This window comes from Chrysemys picta, chromosome 7 (assembly GCF_011386835.1).
Source record: "Chrysemys picta bellii isolate R12L10 chromosome 7, ASM1138683v2, whole genome shotgun sequence".
Classification (NCBI taxonomy): Eukaryota; Metazoa; Chordata; order Testudines; family Emydidae; genus Chrysemys; species Chrysemys picta.
This window is the reverse complement of record NC_088797.1, coordinates 17,610,993-17,630,632: the sequence shown is the minus strand read 5'-3', so window position 1 is coordinate 17,630,632 and position 19,640 is coordinate 17,610,993. Positions and strand designations below refer to the sequence as shown.

Genomic DNA, 19,640 nt, shown 5'->3' with positions numbered 1-19,640 from the left:
TTAGAATTTAATGATTGGACAATATGTATGCTGAAGAGGTTGCCTGAGTGGAGAAACTATTTTTTTCCCAACTTCCCTCAACAAGGGCTGGGGGCTTAGTGAGTAGAAAGTTACCAGCAGCAGAATAAAGGCATCAAGGTAGTGATGCTAGCCTTTAAAATGGACTCACAGGGGAAATTTAGAGAGAGATGGAAGACTTTGGCAGGAGAGAGGAAAGGCATGTTACAGCCAAGGTCAATGACAACTGAGGGAGAAGGTTCCATGTTTCAGAACACAAGCCATGTACTGCAGAATAATGACCTTGGATGGCTCCAGGTGACTTTGACCCCAACCCAAAGAACACTCCGGAGTGATGAGGAAACTGAAACCGCGAAATACATGTAAAGTTTATTATTTTTGTATTGATCTGTGTATTTCTTAAAGATCAATGTTGATAGAATTCTGTGCAGTGTCTGTGCATTTCATATGTTACAGCTACCATGTACCCCCTTCGAGAGAGAAACCAGAAGGCTCACACTTGGTGCTCGAGTTCTGGGAGAGGGTGTGTTTAAGCTATGTGGGAAGTCTGGCTGAGTCAGCACTAGTTAAGGGGCGCTGGACAGAGGGCCTTGTTTATGGAGCTCGTAGGAGGCGGTGCTAGATAGAACTGCATCCTGAGATTGTGTCCAGAGCCCCTAAGACAGCGGCAGTGCCCAGTTCAGAGCCTTAAAACACGCAGGACCCAATGGCTGGATTCCCTCAGTGATCTAGTGAGTGGTCAGGAGGGGGACGTGCCATAGGAGTTGTGACAGGCAGGACATTTGGATTAGTGACCTTTTATTTTCAGTGTATTTGCATTGTTTACAAATCAGTGAGATATTTGTCACCTTGATCTGGGTATTTGGTATTGTGGGATCACAAAATCTCAAATACATTGCTCCTGAATGCTTGGTTCTTAAGTAATTTGATTTTTGAAAGGTTTCACGAATATAATGAATGTTTAATGATTATGAATCGAGATGTTTTGCAGTGACTGAACTTAAGTGTTCAGCATGTGAGTGGTGGTGCAAATTCCAAGGCAGCTATGAGTATACATCTCAGTACCTGACTTGTAACATTCTCAACAGTTCTAGTACAGCATCTTTCCATGGGATTGTGTTTTTTTGATATGAACAAATATCCACTAGGGATTAGATCGATGCTACTGTCTTTGTGTGATTGTAATCTAATTACAAGCCTGTTTCTAAATAAGCTTCTATGACACCAGAGCCCTACATTTTGGTCCTGATCCTGCAAACCCTAACTCAAGTGAACAGCTCCACTGAAGACAGACCATGTGAGTGAAGGTTTGCTGAGTAGGCCCTTGGGTTATTTTTAATCGCTATTGGCTGAAAAAAAAGTTTGTGCAACACACATCTGTTCTGGTTCAGTAATAATTATAAAGTTTCAGTGTTACTTATTCAGAAAGTCACATGCCTGCGCATGTTAAGCGTGGGCTTGGCTTACTTCTGTGAAACCTGATCATATGTGTAAAGTTAAGCATATCCTTAAGTGTACTTCCTACATCGAGGCCTCATGCTGTTGCTTTCTTTTTATATACAGAAGTACTTTAGTTTGGTCTTTGAGTGTTTACATCAGCGTTTCCATTACTATGCTAATTGATTGCCTTTCATCTGTAATGATCACCACGTAGTTTGCAGAATAAAGTTTCATTTTAAAAGTACAATACAGTTAAAACTTTAAAAGGTAAACCTCCTTAACTATGTGATGAATGAAGAAAAGTAAGTAAATGAACAGCACAATTAGGCTTAGCTTTTTAGGTCTTTAAATTTTAATAATCTAACTTTTCACTATTTTTGCTGTTTATGTTAACATTTCTTTGAACAAAGAAAATAAACTTAGTGGGTTTAATTTTTGTTTCTAGGGAATTTCACTGGTTCTCATGCATAAATTAAATTCTGTTATATTTGGGTTGAAAATATTGTAAGGGATGTTTGCTTCTAAAATGAAATTACAGTTTCAATAACAGAGGCTTGTATGAGGCTCTGGTTTTGTAAAATCTTTTTTAAATAATATTTTTCTTTTATAAACTCTACATTTTGAACAAAACTTGATCTGATAGTAAACATTTATATTGTAGCTTAATATTTTACAAATATTTTGTTAAAATACTCTATTAGGGTATTTCTGCAAAGTAAATATAAATTAATTGTATACTGCTTCTGACAACAAGCAATATTAAGTCAAATTTTAAGTGTGGTTTTTTTATAAACAAAATTTGTTTTTAAGTAGTATAGCACTAGATGAAAGAAATTACTTTTTGGATGACTTTAGAAAAATCAGTTTTAAATTGGCTTAAACATACGGGGATAGAGGCAGCGTTATATGAAATGTTCATTCATATAGAAATAAAATTGGTATTCCTAAAACTTCTTGAAACCCAAGTACACACAAATCGTTTTCCAATGAATTTTTCTGAAGAGAGAAAAAACACTAGAGAGGGAGCAGGGTTTTACTTTATGCACTAAGCTGAAGGGATATTTGGTGGGGAATAATTTATAATGTCCTTCAGGTTTAAATAGATAATTAAGGTCACGTTTTTATTAAACAGAATGAAAGGAAGCTGGCATGAGAGCAGAGAGTTGTAAGTTTTGAATTTATGTAATGCTTGGGTAGCCAGTCTCTCCACATTTGTGGAATGCAAATTCGTTACAGATTGATGCACTTGGCCTATAAATGTCCTAGGGACTGTTTTGCTTCTTGCTGACTTACTGTGCTCCCTTAAACCAATGACTCTGCTTGCTACCCAATCTAATGCTTATCCCATATCCCTAAAAACAGCTATATTTGCACTTCTCGTGGTGTATCCTCTTCCTCCTAACTGTTTATACATTTCAGCAAATAGATGACTTCATGCTTGGCTGCTACATCATGGAATGGCTACTGTTACAATGTCGAGGGCCATATGTTGGAACACTGAGTTCTTTTTTGGGACACAGTATATAAAGCATCCTAGAGAGCGAAAAATAACAAAGTTAGACTCATCTTAGAAAATGGAAACTAATAATCTGAAATGCATACACAGTATTAAGTGGGAGGAAGCTGGGAATGAGTAAAATTGAAAGAGACTTGGGTATGATAGTGTTAGGTAAAAAGCAAGTCCTTACTCACCTCTCCAGCACCCGAGTTCGTGTGGAGTTGGTATGGGGCTCACAATCTGTCAGAGACCAGACACCAATTCGTTGATCAACGGGCTCACACTATCCTTAGCTTGAAAGGCTTCAGAGTAAGTGTGGCAAGTTTATTAGGGGTGAGCATCAATATTTATACACAGAAGTAAACAAAGTGATTAACAGATCATAATGGTCATGCATAATCAATCAAGATTCTACAGGATAAAACAGGTTAAAATGTAAATTAGAAAGAGAAAAGGGGAGATGGCTACTTAAGGGGAGGAGGGTGTCATGAGTAGTTCGCAGGTCAGAGCTTTGATTAAAAGTTCAGACAGAGACATCAAGTCTGGGTTAAGTTTAAGCTCATCAAAAGTTCAGACTCAACAATAGTGAAGAGCATATTAGACAAGAGTATGTATACTGAAAAGCAAAATTATTTTGGCCAACTGTGCTGCCATACTCCTTGGCAGAGGCATTGTGTAATGGATTAGGGAGGCAATAATCAGTGTCTAATCAGTTCTGGTATGATCTGGAATATTGAATTGATTTCTGGAGTCCTCATTACTAGAGAGATGTTAAGAAATCAGAGGGATATCAGAAGGGAGCAACAAAAACTAGAGGAAGTATTAATGAAGTTAATTTGCCACAATAATTGCCTGGCTAAGCAGTGACTAAATGAAGACCGAATAATGGTCTACAAAAACTTTAAAGGTATAAATTTAATGGATGGAGAGAGATTATTTTGGGTTGTGCAAGAGCAGGGTTTTGATAGAAATAGTGAAGTAAATATCAGAAAATACGTCACACCAGCGTGATCCATCTGCTTGAGCTGAGGAAATGACACTTCAATCTAGACCCAGCAAAGTACTAATAAATGTACTTCAGGAAACAATCCTGCATTGGAAGGACAATTGTTCCCAAACTTTTCTATGATGCAGATCACCTCCTAATAGAAAGCGTTTCATGGAAAATCTCCTCTGCCCGTCATGACTGCATAAAACACCACCTCTCGTTTACAATCAAATAACATCCTGTGGCAACTATGGCAATTGTTTATAGGAAAAGTAACATTAAGAAAGTATTTAATGTATGTAATATAATTAGTATCTGGAAAAAAGGATGTGAAACCAGTACCATGTGACCACCAGCAAGTGCTCTGAATACCATCCAGGGTCCATACAATTAGAGGTTGACTAATGCTCTAAAGCATGAAGGTTTATATCCCTTTCCTTTGCATGCGTGTCACGTGCACTGAATGTTTCTTTGACTGAAACTGGTTAATTTGCAAGAATCTGGTAAATAGATACCAAAAGAAACCACTCTGGCATATTTTGTGTTCTGAATAAGTTGAAAATAGCTCTGATGCTGATGTTTCAAAAATGACATTTTGGAATTTGGCAAACTTGTAAAAGAGCTGCAGCAACCTAGATCTGTTATGAATACTTTCATAAGTTGGCTTATGTGTTTCAGTTCAACGTGGAACTGCCTTTAGCAAAGTGTTACAGTAATGAGATATTTCACGCTATACAGCCACATCACTTGCATTGAATTTAAATGATGCAGGACTGTGAGCTGTAGCAGAGAAGGGGATGGGTGTATATATATATATAATATATATAATTTAATATTTTATTTTATTAATTTTTAAAGGTATAGATGTTTTTTTTTCTGGATTAAAGCTAATATGTTGTCTTCCACTAACGTGCTGGGGATCAAAAGCAGTCAGAATTGGGTTTTGGGCAAGACTGGAAGAGGGAAATGGTAGCCACTGTTTTGATTCCCTCACTTCCCCCATGCATGCAGAAATCAATTTCTGAAAGTTCTTAGGTTTGCAGCTTCATTAGTCAGGAAGGGCTTGGATGGGGTCAGGTACATTCTGTTGTTTGCTTCATTCTGTGGGTAACTGAGTAGGATTTAATCAAGCTGTGATGCTTTTTTGAGATGCTCAGGACTCTGAGTCACCTTATTACCCCACTGCCTACAGCAAGAGGAAGCTTTGCTTGTGCTTATCTGGCTGTCAGCTGCCACCACTAGCCTATTAACCATGCAAACACTCTCCTCTGCGCAATGCTAACCCTTACTGTACCTTGCAGGTTAACAATATGTGCACCCCAATCTCTGAGTTCCCTTGAAGCATTCCCCTGCAGTGTCCAGCCTTTAGCCATTGGACATTCTCAGTAACTGTCCCCAAAGGAACAGTGTGCACGCCAGCTTGTTTAGGTCAGCTGAGGATCAGGTCCAGTTACATAACAGGGATCCATTTGCCAGTAGGCATTCAGGGATTCTTAGGGTCACACAAACCAGCAAAGGAGCATTGTAAATCCTGAGCATTCTAGTGTTCACCCTGATGTTCAGGGACATGGTCAGTGACTTTGCAGGGGTTTCATGCAGGTGCTGGGGCCCTTCCGCTCTCATTTCAATGCAGGACTGGGCTCTGAAATATGAGTTGTTCCAGTCAAACTCCAGTTGTTGGAGGCGGTAATTTTGGCACTTCAGACTTTTCCATTTTTACCCTCAGTTGCAATTCCCAGTTTAGCCAGATTATTTTTCCTGGACACATTTTGGCAAATGGTAAAAACAGACTGTATTTTTGTGGAGAATTCTGGTATTGTAATAGCTATGGACTGGTGAACATTATATCACTCATGTCATCACTACATGGGATTCCAAGCTGTTAGTCTGAGGGCTTGTCTACATTACCAGCTGGATCAATGGGCAGCGATCGATCCAGCGGGAGTCGATTTATCGTGTCTAGCCTAAATGCGATAAATCAACCGCCGAGCGCTCTCCCGTCAACTCTGGTACTCGCAGGCGGAGTTGACGGGGGAGCATCAGCTGTCGACTTACCACAGTGAAGACACTGCAGTAAGTAGATCTAAGTACGTTGACTTCAGCTACGTTATTTATGTAGCTGAAGTTGTGTAATTTAGATCGATCCCCCCCCCCCCCCCCCCCAGTGTAGACCAGGCCTGAGAGAGGCAATTTAGCTGCCTAATTTAAACACACCCAAATTCTACTCAATTTTAATTAACTCTGTGAATAAGGAAAAAAACCCTATTTCTTTGAGTTGGTGATGGAAAATTCATTGGTCGTAAGTGTGAAGATCGTCTGGCAACAGGGGCGGCTCCAGGCACCAGCGCACCAAGCGTGTGCCTGGTGCGGCAAGCTGCGGTGGATGGCCTGCCGGTCGCTGTGGGGGTGGCAATCAGGGAGCCTTCGGCGGCATGCCTGCGGGAGGTCCGCCGGTCCCGCGGCTTCAGCGGCAATTTGGCGGACCTCCCGCAAGCATGTCGCAGAATCCGCATTACCAGCGGACCTCCCGCAGGCGCGCCGCCGAAAGCCGCCTGACTGCCGTGCTTGGGGCGGCAAAATACATAGAGCCGCCCCTGTCTGGCAAATGGGGTCTGTCTCAAGAAAACTCCCCAAAAGTTCTTTTTTTTTAATAGGGAGCTATGGCAAATATCATTTGTAACTTCTCTCAAGCTCTTTATTGCCGGGAAGAGTTCCATTTTAAGTAGACCTCTTTCAATAACTTACCTATACTGCTTTGTCAACATTAGCTGTGATACCGGAGGGTTATCTTTCAAAATAAAAATAAAGAGAATTTTACTCTTTTTCTTCAGAAACACTGAAGGGAGCAACTGTATTATTCTTCCAATATTTTGTAACACCAAGAAAGTGCCTGATGGTTGTGTTTTCAATAAGCAATAAACATTTAATTTCAGCTGCAGCAGAGCCTTGTGAGGCAAGAATGTCAGCTAACTAATCTGGAAAACACAGTCCAGTTTATGGTTTCAAATAACTTTTCTGAAACATATCTCCATAGCTGACATCCTGCTTCAGTGGAATTTTCCTTTGTAAACTATACATAAATATCTTGTTCCATCGTTAACAAAATTGCTTTATACTGCAGATTAAAGATGAACATCGTGCTTCAGTCTCAGTTCTATAATCTTTTTCTTTATTTGTGAGCCATAGGAAATTTTTACTGATACTGACAGGCTAGAGATCTTTTTTGGGGAGTGGAGGGGGAGGTTAACTGGTAGTTAAAATAAGGGAATTTAACATTTACTGTGGCTAGAGCCCCAAAATGATGCAGCTAACATCAAAACATGGCATATGAGAAGTTATTTATTGTAAAATCAAATCCATGTGTTTTTGTAAAAACAAAAAAATTAAAAGGCAGAATATAAAATATTCCCCTTGCTGTGAACCCGTTCTTTTATCAAGACTCTTTTGAGGGGGGAGAAAGAGAGGTTGTCAGTGGTGGTGGTGACTAGACAGTGTGAAAGTGAAATGAATTATATTAAAGAAATAGAATGAATTAAAGAATTCTGTAGGTACCTTTAAGTAGAAATGAGAAATGCTGCAATCCATGTGGCAGGAAAGCAGACATTAACTGCTTAATGAATTGCCCCACTTAAGGGCAATTGGTGAAGCATTAACCTTAGATCGATAAAAGTTAATAAGGAAGCAGGATATGCATATTGTGCCCCATGCAAATTTTACAATTTTGCTCTCTCTGTCCCTTTGTTTAGTTCGCACCCTTTTATCTGCATAAATAAGACTGTTTGAATCTTGCATGGGGACTCACATTATCTGAATGTATTAGCAGAGCGCTGTGCTAATAAAACAGAGTGGTCTGACAAACTGGGAGTCCTGAGTCTAACTTTGACAACAGTTTCTCCCCCAAAAGCTTGGGGGACACTTTCTCATGACAGCAGCCACTCACTTTCTCTACACTCTGTGTAGCCTTCTCCCTCTAGCATACCCAGGGCAGCAGCCAAATTTTTGTTGGTTTAACTGAACTACAGCCAGTGAGAAAATGAACCAGGAATGGGATTAGAGCATGGAAATGGACATCAACAGGAAGCAACAAGATTTAGCATAGGTGTTCCAACTCCATGGCACTGCCTGAATACACATTGATGGGTGTGGATGTGTGGGAGGAACTGCGTAGATTGGCCTTTCCTTACCAATTTAAACACACATGCACACATGGTCATTTTATTAGCTAGGAATTTTACAGTATTAGAGTAAGAATAATGTAGCCCTTTTTCACACGGAAAATTAGTTGTTTAGGAAGCTAGACGGCAAAGTTGCAGAGACTATCTTGCTGAGACATCAGTAATTTGGGGTGCGTCATTTAAATGGCAGGCAGATTGGGTGTTTACGCCTCATTTAGTGACATACTGTCTCCACAGGAGGTTAGGACATCTTGTCAATGTATTTAAAAAAAAAAAATTGGGGATTGCTTGTGAAAAAATGTGCAAGTATGTCTAACATAAATGGCATAAACTTGGATCTTGATACCCTCATACTTTGGGGGGAGGGATAGCTCAGTGGTTTGAGCATTGGTCTGCTAACCCAAGGTTGTGAGTTCAATCCTTGAGGGGGCCACTTCGGGATCTAGGGCAAAATCAGTGCTTGTTCCTGCTAGTGAAGGCAGGGGGCTGGACTCAATGACCTTTCAAGATCCATTCTAGGAGGTAGGATAGCTCCATTATTTTTTTTTTTTTTTTAAGAAAATAGATATTATGCTTAAAATGTTCCCAATTAACACTGGTCAAGATAATTTGATATGGTACTGATAAAACGTACATAGAAAACAGTAAACTGGCCACATTACTAAATTGAAGATTTCTTTTGCCTGTCAAACAAACCTCCAAAGCTTAAGTTTATTTTTTTTTCCTGCAAAGTAGAACTCAAGTAAGGATAACAGCATTTAGGGCTTGTCTACCCAAGAAAAAAGTCTGCAGGTGCTGGTGTACACCAGCTACTCCCCACTAACTCCCTGTGTGGACACTCTTGCTACACACAGTGCCTTTGTGCACATTAGCTTAGTGCACTTTGGAAATGTACTAGGCTAAACCACTCCAGGGACCCCTAAAGTGCAATAAGAGTGTTTACATGAGGAGTTGTGCGAAGTAGCTAGTTTGCTTTTAATTCACACTTTAGCTTACTACACACTAATTTCCCCATGTAAACAAGGTATTACAGAGATATGAGCCTTAGAAATACCCAAAATAGAACTGATGGATCTTTGTAGCATTCCTATGAAGTAAGTACTATTCCCATTTTACTGATAGGAAAACTGAGGTAAAAAAGCAAAGTGATTCACAAATTTAAGGGCTGGATTCTGCAAGGTACTGAGCACTCTGGCCCCAGTGCAATAAGGCATTTAACTAAGAGCCTAACTTTAAGCATTTATATGTCACCATTGGGCCAGATCCTCAGCTGCTGAAAATTGACTATGCCCATTTACACAAGTTTAGGAACAGTCCCACTGACTTCAATGGGGTTCTTTTATACTTTAGTAGCTTTTTTTGAGTCGGAGCCCTAGTGAGCTATGTGATTGCTATTTTTTATGAAAATAGTAAGTTTCTTTTTCTTTTGCAAGTGTTGGGCCCTCATAGGGAATGCTATAATAAAGTCACAGTCACATTCTCTCAGGCTTCAGACTCATGGATTGGGGTTTACTATATATGGTGGCCGTGATTCCAAAGTTTTGATGTCTATTTTTATGAAAGTTATGAGAAGTAAAGAAAGAACCATGTGCTACTAATTAGAGAACAATTTTAGAGACCCAGGAAAGTATTATTTCAAGGACTAATCGGGCTGCAGTTTAGTCTTTTTATTAATTCTGTATGATCCAGGCTGTCACTCTTATGTTGAGTGTCTGTGTACCCAAGAGAACTGATACTTTGCATGAAACATATTGGCATCCTGGAGAGTTGCTTACTGAACTGAAGTCTTAAGCTGTCAATTCACTGAAATGTTTTTGAAGAGCAACCACTCCACATTTTAGTAGTTTATGGTGTCCTTTTTACTCCATGACAATAAATGTTCAGAATCTCTGGCTGGTTGGGATTTGCCCCCTTAGGTACAGAAGAGAGATTCTGTACTGACAACTGTTCTTTTGGGTTGATGCTATTTGTAGAGAGGACCCTGATACCAAGAGCTCTGTTTTCCACCTTATTTTCACGAACCGGTGGCTATGAAGCAGACAAAATAAGTTAAAGCAGTATTGTGTTTTATTCTCCCAAAGAATATAGAGGAAGGGTGTGCGCCGGGTGCTTATAATTCTTAGTAGAAATATTCAGTTTTTAATTATATTCAGAACCAATTACAAAATGCATTTTCTTTTCTATTTTCTTTCACAGCAGCTTTCCAGATGTAAAAGTTAGCAAACGAAAATCACGTCGCCCCAAAACACCAGAAAGTGGTCAAGTACTTCCCAGGAGTAAGCAGCGGAAGAACTAGCAATATGGTCACCTTACTTCTAAGCCTATGCAGTCAACTGGATGCTGTACAACGTTTCCATACAGACTCCTTATTTTTTCCCAGCATATCTGGAGCACTTAAGAATTTAAAGCACTGAAATTATGTGTATTCATATCATTTTAACTGCCTTGAAATAACGGATTTACTTTATGCTTGCATCAAATGTGTTTGCTTACAATACCATAGGCCATTTCACTTTAAGAATGGACATACAGTATCAGTATCTTTCTATAAACATTTAACTCTTCTGCCCATATTTTTAGCATGACAGATATAGTGTATTGTGGGGGAAATGGTTTTTATCATTTAGGACCAAATTTTGACACCTTTTCCTCACCTTGAAGAGTAGTTTGCTCCACAAGTAGCCCTCTTGAGATCAGTGTGACTAGTTGTGGAGCAAGGTGTTGCTTAATGGACAAGACTGGCACCTTATAAAGGACAATGCGGTGTTGCACTGGTTCAGGAGCAGAGCACCGACCAAATGGTGATTGTCTCAGTTGAATCCCTACTTCCCCCTTGCTGGAAGTGGGGAAGTAGGCTTTGCTGGTTCATTTCCTTGCACTGCTTACCTCCACTCTGCTGGCTCAATTGGTTGACTGGTGCACGGTGGGAGGCAGAGACAGAAGACTGACTCCCTATCTACTGGTATAGGAGAGAGCATGTAGCTGTCTGATGCTGACTCCTCTGTACTGGGTGGTAGGGGATGCATAGGCCAGCTCACAGCGGGGACCAGTGTGAATAAGGATTTCAGAATCTGTCCCTTAACCACTGCATAAATAGATAAACAGGGGCCTGCATTTAAAATGTCTACATTTCCTAGGAATTACTGTAAAATGTTCAACATGCCACCAGGAGACAAACCATACTGAAGAATAATCTAAATCTAGTGACCTTTTGTATTGTCAGCATTTTATCTTAAATGTATGTGGCAGTTGGGCTCTGTTTGCATGGGTATTAACCAAAATCCTTGCCTTTTTGAAATCCGAAGGCGGATGATACTGCAGGGGGATTAGTATATTTGGTCGCTTTGGAGTAATTTGATTTTGCAGGTGGTATAAATATTTCATATTTCAAACCATTTCAGTCCCAAAGCAATATGCTGTGTGAGAATGTATATTCGTAAGGTTATTCTTATTCCTTAGTATTCTTTCATTATTGCAATTTAACCATTATGTTGAAATTGGAGATTCTATGGTTCTCAGACTTCAATTATTCTAGCTGTGAAATAAATATTAAAATGTATATATGCATATTTTAATAAAGTTAGGAGTTTTCCTAGTTGAAAGCAATACGAGAAAATTAAAGGAGCTCTTTCCTTTAAATAGTACGAATGCAGAGGAAACACATTCTCCATTAATTTAAAAATTATCAAATTTCGTCTTAGGAAGCAAAGTCTGCACTGGTCATGACTTGTCTTTGTGTTTTGTGTGACACACAAAATCCCAAAACTGGTTAAGGTGGATGGTTCTGTGAATTTATATTTTAAAATACAGTTTTGAGGTCTGAGATTACCCATGCTTCTACTGGGCAAATTGCTTACTATTAGGGTATTCCCATTCAACCCATGGTATTAAACAATACACCTGGTCTAATGGGCATATCTGCAGCTAGAGCAAACTGTCATAGCACAGATGATAAATAAGAGATTGGATGTTAAGATTTTCAATTACAGCAATCTCTTTGGGAGAAGGTAGCTACTAACTCCATTTATTAGGTCATTGTATTGTGATTCATGGCAACTAACAGAAGCAGGATGTAAATTCCACACAATTATATAGAGAAAGCTATAACATTTTTTTATATCGGTCACATCTCTTGACTTAAATGGAGCTATGACAGCTTATACCGGCCGAGGATGTCCTCAGTGGGTTTGCAGACAAGGTCCTTGGTTTTTTTTATAGGCCTGTTTTTACAACATGTTGGGGTTAGTAAGATACTTTAAAAAAAAATCAATATGATTTTACTCACTGCTAGGCATGGACAACTGCATCAAGGAACATTTAACCAATACTAGCACATACATGGAATTTAACCGCAGAGACAAGTGTGAATAAAATTTGAGGAGCAACAACATCTGGGCCTTTACATTGCTTGTTAATCTGTCACTAGTTGTGCGAACAGGAGGCTCTGAATCTGATGAAATGTTAAGGAGTATTATAGCTCAGTTGAAGTAGTGAGTATCTTTAGTTTGTTAATGTTGGTACAAAAGGCAACTGTTTAAGATTATAGAATTGCCAGCTTGTTTTTAAAGATGTGCATTTGCAAAGATAAACACATGAGGGTGTAAACAAAAATAAATCCCTTTATAAAAACCACTGTATCTTGGTGGAGTTGGATCTGTTAGTTTTCCTGTTCATGGTGTGTGCTCCTTGTGCTCTGGATATCACTAGTACATGAGGTTATTTCTGTATACTCTGCAGACAGTTTTGGAAGCAGTCACCCTGAAACAGTGAAATGTTTAAAACATAATATTTTGTGAAAGTTAAATACATGGCAAAATTCAGGATATTCTAGGAAAATCATGTGAATGATTGAAGGCTGTGTTCCAGAGATCTATTCTCTCAGTATACTCTGTTCCCTGAGCATCAAAATGGCCCTATGTCTTATACATAGATGATGGAAAATCAGAAATCATTAAACTAGAGTGATGTCATTGCAAGCAATACAGTAAGATAGATAGATATAAAATAATTTAAAAGAAGAAATCTGCTGGTTAGTGTTTTTATATGTTTTCCAATTTGTTTTCATTGCTGATTGTTTTAATTCTTTTTATTTTGTGATACTGTCTGCTAATGTCTCTTTCTAATAAAACTCTACAAATGCTTCTGTGTTGAGACCCATTTATTTCTTCTCTCCCCATTGTAAGACTTTATGGGTACTTAATTGCCCTTTCTTGCCTGCATCTGCCACGTCTCTAGTCATTTAACATTTTGATTTTACCCTTTTTATATGTTTGCACCAATTTTGGTGACCACCACTAATTTAATTATTATTGACTTTATGCTGGAGAAAACACTGACAAAGACAGACATGAAGTAGCCACATGGGGCATCGAGAAGTGGTTTTAAATTCTTTTGGGAAATCATGAAAGAATTACACTGAGCAGTAAATAAAGGCAAGAATGTGTAATCACGTAACAAAGTTAACTCCTTGGCCTCAGCTTATTTGCTACCATGCACCTATAGATCATTTTGGTTATAGATCTGACCAAAGCAGCAATGTTGTTTGCAGTAGCATTGTAGCCAGGATATTACAAAGACAAGGTAGGTGAGGTAATATCGTTTATTGGACCAATTGAGACTTGAGGAAGAGCTCTGTGTAGCTTGAAAGCTTTTATCTTTCACCAACAGAAGTTGCTCCAAAATCTTTCCTCACCCATCTTGTCTCCCCAAAGCAGCAATGGAATTAGAGGGTATCCATTATTACTGAATCCCATTTCCAAAGTAAGATCACATTCCAGTCCTAATTGAAATTGAAGTACATGTAGATGCTATGACTTAAGCTATGTCTACACTACCGTGGTAAGTTGACCTACCCTATGCAACTCCAGCTACGTGAATAACATACTGCATTAATGTGGGGTCTACGCTGTGGGGAGTCGATGGGAGAAAATCTCCCGTCAACTTAGCTTACTCTTCTTGTCGGGGTAGAGTACAGGGGTCCACTGGAGAGCGATCTGCAGTCGATTTGGTAGGTCTTTACTAGACCCACTAAATCGACCGGTGGATCGCTCTCAGAGTGTTAATTCCTGGCTGCAGTGTAGACCTGCCCTTAGGGAACAAAATGATAAAGTCCATGCTTACCAGATTCTCTTTAGTTTGTTTTCATTCTGGGGGCCAGTTATTACTATATGATTAACTATCAATGGTGTTGTATAACATTTATAGCAATGCTAGTTGCATTCTTGCCTGCTGGTAAGTGCAGCATTCTCTCACCTACATTGTATATCTTTCAGAATGGTTTAACATGGGGTGGGATGGGTCCATATGTTCCCCTGTTGTGCAAAAGAACACAGAGGGGAACAAGCTAGTGTAAAATGAGTGAAGGAGTAAGCACATTCTCTCCATCCCCCTTTCCATCAACTCAGAATATGCCTCATGCCAATTTGAAAGGTATTTTGGAAGAAGGTCCTATACAGTGTGTTAGAAGATCCTTCTTCAAAAACATTCTCAAAGCGTGACCTGTCTGAGAAAACTCTGGTGGTTTTTGGTGGCTAAATACTGCAGCATTCAAAGAAAATATTGCAGAGTACAGAGGGAGAACATCCGTTATAAGTATTGTACACAAAAGTGATTACTGCTTAAATGAAATGAATAATTAAATACTCTGTACAATGAAGAGATTTTCGCTAAGGTCATGTCTAGACTAGGAAAATAGCTAATGTTTAAGAACATGGTAGCTAACATTTTTTCACCAATATGTATTAGCTAGTGTTTTTGAAAACAAGTATAGTCAGTTGGGTCCCTTTTAAAACATATTAGCTGGCCAGCACCGGGAGACAGCCTACAGCCTTAATGCCATTGTTGGGTGACTGTAAGTAGTTGTCAATGCCAAGTAATTGATGTAGAAAGATAAAGTTACTGTATATTGTTTGAATATCTTAACTTCTTTCCATTGAAGTTGCCTTTGCGTGTTGTGTTGGAATGCTGGCAATACCATCTATTTATGAGGGATTTGTGGTAAGTATGGAAAAGGCTTTATTCCTGATGTCCCAAAAACAATTAATCTCTCTTCTTGCTATGTGGGAAAGTTCTTCCAGCTTGTCTGGAGCTGTGTGTGCAATGTATTTCCAACCACCAGCATGATAAATATGACATTAAGAGCACTGTCTCAGTTGTGTGTGTATCTGTTGATGCTGTCTAAACCTCTTCCTCTTGCTTTGGAGGTATTTCAAATGCTGCACTTATAAAATAAATGCACAGATAGAAATGTTGTGGTGCGTTTTGGTAATTGACTCATTCCTTTTGGATTTGAGGATGGAGATACTACTTAGTTAATGTATTGTATCGGGTATAGATGTATTGTCATCAATGTTATGTATTAAATTCTTTACAAACACAAGTTATATTACTCTGAAACCGGGACAGAGTTATATAAGACTGTCTTAATGGAACTGAAACAATACGGTCTTTTAGGGAGAGAATATTAAAGGATCAGAGTTATGATCTATGTGTATCTTAAAGGGAAGTTACATAATACTCTCACATTATTTAATAATGGCTAAGACTAGGAATAGCATGATGACTTACCATTGACTGTTGCATAGAGGCTGCTAAATTCCTAGATTCCTGTCATTAGGAAAAGCAATCTTTGAAATAATATATTTTTGACCGAAAGGTGGATTTTTGGACTCCTAATTTTTGCTGCCAAAAGTGTTTTTAGCCTTCATATTTCTACCATCAAACATACATTATGAAAAGCACACTTTAGGCAGGAGAAAATAACTTCCAAAACTCTGCTCACTTTTGGCATAACAAAATGATTTTCTAATGTGTATGCAGTGTCCTATTTAGAAGCTTTTGGGAACTTCTTTGCTCATTGGTAGGAAAGATTTTCAGCTCACTGCCATGAATCATGCAGAGTTTCCACTTGCAGCTCATGGAGTTACAAACAGGTATTTCTCATTAGCTCTTTGTCTAATCTATTTAAAATAGACTATATAATCTTTCAGTTGATGCTAGAGCCCAAAACATTACCAAGAAGAGTTTGTCTGATTTTTGACACCACTGAGCGATGGTGAATTTTGTTGACTAAGTATCCCAACTGGACATGATTGTTGTTGTTTTCAAGACATTTCTAGTTTTAATATATAGCATGGTTGCAGCTTCTGTGAAAAGTCTGTAATGTCCTCATCATGCCATGACATGCTCTGTGTGGGATGGGTAATGCTGCAGGAGTAGGGAAGGGATCGTCTGGACTGGGATTCATGAGATTTAGGATTAATTCCAACCCAGGCTTCCTATATGACCTTGAGTAAATCTCATAATCTATCCTGTGCTTCAGTTCCTCATTTGTAAAATGGGGATAACACCTCCCTACCTGGCAGGGGCAGTTTGAGGATAATATTCATTAATAATGACTGAAGTGCTCAGATACTACAGGGATAAGGCCATAAAAGCTCCTGAATAGATGGATGTTTATAACCATAAAAGAATATTTTTTTCTTGCTTACATTGATAGCATTCTCCACCCTAATCTAGTCACAGGGATGGATTGTCCTAGAAAAAGTTTTGTTATTGAAAGCACTTAAATGTTAGTGTTTCCCTGGCAAAAGCATTCACATCTAAACTTCTGTGATGCCAAGATTTATCAATGTAACTGTCAGATGCCAAAGATTTATCATCAAAAAAATTCAAATGCCAAACTTCTATTGCTGAAAATATTAAATGTTGAAACCTAGAGCGGATAATAATGTATCAGTGACACAGACTGCTAACAACTTTGATTTCATTTTTTTCAATGAACCCTTTACAAGAGATTTTGTGGAGGCTTCTGCAAGTTTTAAAGTGCAGAAAGCAAGTTGTAGAGGTTTTAATAAATATAAATTTTCAAGTTATAGGAAAACAAGACAAAGAAAAGGTGAGATGATAATCAAAATTCTCCTACCAGAAGAGTTTTCTTTAAAGCTTTATTATTAAAATATGGTGTGACCAATTTACTGTAAATAGTCCCCAAAAAAATCCCAATGACCCTTCTATATCATTAGAATAATCACACATGAAAATGGAGGTAATCTTCTGTTCCAAGTTGATGGTTGAAAATAGGGCTTGTTTTCTATTGGCACTGAAAATTCTTGTGCACAATCTTCCCTTTCTATGAGGGGAGGCAGTGCCCCGGGGCAGTCCCATGGCTGTAGTGCATCTATGGCAGATGAAGTCCACCTGTGGAGCCTCTAAAGGAATGTAGGAGAACCAGGCACCCAAACTACAACTCCCACGAGGCACCACAGTAGCATGTCTAAATCTAAATATTTTGTGCTTAGGCCAAACTATTTTGTTTTTTAGTCATTATGATTTTTTTAATGAAAAACCAAAATTTTTCATGAACAATCAGATACTTTTCACACACACAAAATTGATTAGGCAAAACCCCAATTTTACATCCAAAAAATAGTTTCAGTGGAAAATTTTCCACCAGCGTAAAGATGAGCACAGTCCAGCCTACTGGAGATATTGACCTATCTACTGCACATTGTGTCAGAACACATAATAAAGAATTTTATAATGATGATATGAATGAAGGGAATAATTGCACCACAAATTCTGAGACCCATAGCAATGTCATGGAGCAATAGAAATACATCTATAAAAATGAAAAGAGGCACATTCATGACAACTAAGTTCAGACGAGAAATAAATCTTAAGGACAGATATGCTGTTGAAGACATGTGGCTATTACAACCTGATGAGTTTACTGAGTTAACACTGAATCACTTGTGCAGTTAATCACAGAGATAAGGAAGTAACTATTTTTCAAAGTTTGATTTTTAGATGTAATTTCATTTAATAACGTCTAAGATTGAATGTTAAAGAGGAGTTGTGTGCTAGTCAAATTTCTATTTTAATAGAAAATCAATCAGTACTTCATGAATATGGAATGGTTCTCCTATCTACTTATGTGATCATTCTCTGTGAATATTGAAATTTGACCTTTTTCACGGTGCTATTATTTCATCTATCTACTTCTGAATTTTAACCACTGGCGACATGTGCAGACAATACTTGATTATAATCCTAAGAGCAGCAAAATATGGCTACCTACAAACATAGCAAAATAAATGTTTTTCATTCATAGGTAAGCATGTTTCCTTAACAAGGAAGGAGGGGGATTCTGTTTGCTATATAGTCAGTGTCATTTTCTGGGAAATAAAACAAAATCTACCTTTAAGGAAGAAAGGATGAAATGTCCATTGAACTCAGTGGGACTTGCAGGTTTCTCGGCGTTTCTTGGGATGAAGTCCAAAGGGAGAGCAAATTAAAACAAAAGAGCTGTGAAATATAGAGAAAAGGGAAAATAATTATATTAAGGACCCAATTCTGAACCCAATGGAGGCAGATCAGGCCTGAAGCATATTAAGATAATATAGGTCAAGATATTTTTATTCAGTGCTTAGTACAATGGTGTCCTGGTCCATAATTGAGGATCATGGCAGCAGTCCTGGATGCTTCACAGGTATGGTTCTTTAATTATATTGCATTCCCCTTGAAAGCTGCGTTAGTAGTTTGGGCTCTAATATTTCAAGAGTACAGATTAATTTGAATTACTTTCTTTGACAAGTGTTATCCCAGCAGGCCCTGATAATGGACCACACTTGATTTACTAGTCTCTGCTTCCTTTAACTAATGACCTGGCCAGATTTAATGGCAACAATATGTAAAAGAGAACATGCTGGGCATATTCGATGCACTTGAGAAGAGCAACACAGTAATGGGCGGCTGGATCTGTGTAGACACCTAAAACGCACTTAAAAGATGCTTCAAAAGTTTTCTTTTGTTCTCTGTTGCTAATCCAGGGAGTTTATTTCTGATTGAGATGATTTAGGTTGTGAAACAGGAAATGGGAGAGTTTTTAAAAGGAAATATGGTCAAAATATTGCTTTAAATGGAACAGTGTAAAGAGTCATTCATGTTGATCTCAATTATCGTGAAATGCAAGCCTCAAAGATGTGCAACTCTGCAGTGTCTCAGAATAAATTTACATCACATATTCCCTGCATTTTAAGGGGCAAAGCAGTTTGCAGTCCCTAACGTTCTTCTAGGCACCCTGTGTACAATCAGCGGTGCCCAGAGCTGATCTAAAATTAAGAGTCATCAAATTCTTTCCGAACTTGCTATATTTTTCAAGGAGTGCCAGCATAATTAGGGCTCCTTGGGAAAATGCCTAGTAGCAAATGAGCAAATTCTGTGACTTTTTTTCTTGAATCACTATTTTAATATTTTGTGCATGTTGGTCAGAGCACTTAAAAATGTAAATAAAGCAGGTTTTTGTGTTTGCAAGGAGAAGACTACAGAGTAGCTGGATCATCTTCCGTAGTTGATAGAAATGTTGGACTCCAAGTGAAACAGCGCTGCGCAAATGCTGCTTTTTCAAAATCCCTGTTGTATCATTATTACATCATTCATATATCGTGCTTGTGCATTGGTTAATAAATCCTATTACCAGCCAACAGAGTGCTTTTTAAAGTAGTAATTGCAAGGAACTGGG

General features: G+C 38.4%; 1 protein-coding gene across 8 annotated transcripts in view; it reads left to right on the top strand.

The window, feature by feature from the left end:
- Window positions 1-13,258, top strand: part of RAD18 (RAD18 E3 ubiquitin protein ligase) — a 122,795-nt gene extending 109,537 nt beyond the window's left edge. For 5 of the 8 annotated variants that reach the window (XM_005288495.5, XM_005288494.5, XM_024105009.3 and 2 more), the window contains one exon: window positions 10,316-13,258. In XM_005288495.5, coding sequence (XP_005288552.2) covers window positions 10,316-10,415 — 100 coding nt within the window. In that variant the 3' untranslated portion in view covers window positions 10,416-13,258. The remainder of the gene's footprint in view (window positions 1-10,315) is intronic. The other 3 variants (XM_042849887.2, XM_024105008.3, XM_065550839.1) reach the window with 1 other exon arrangement.
- Window positions 13,259-19,640: the final 6,382 nt, after the last annotated feature.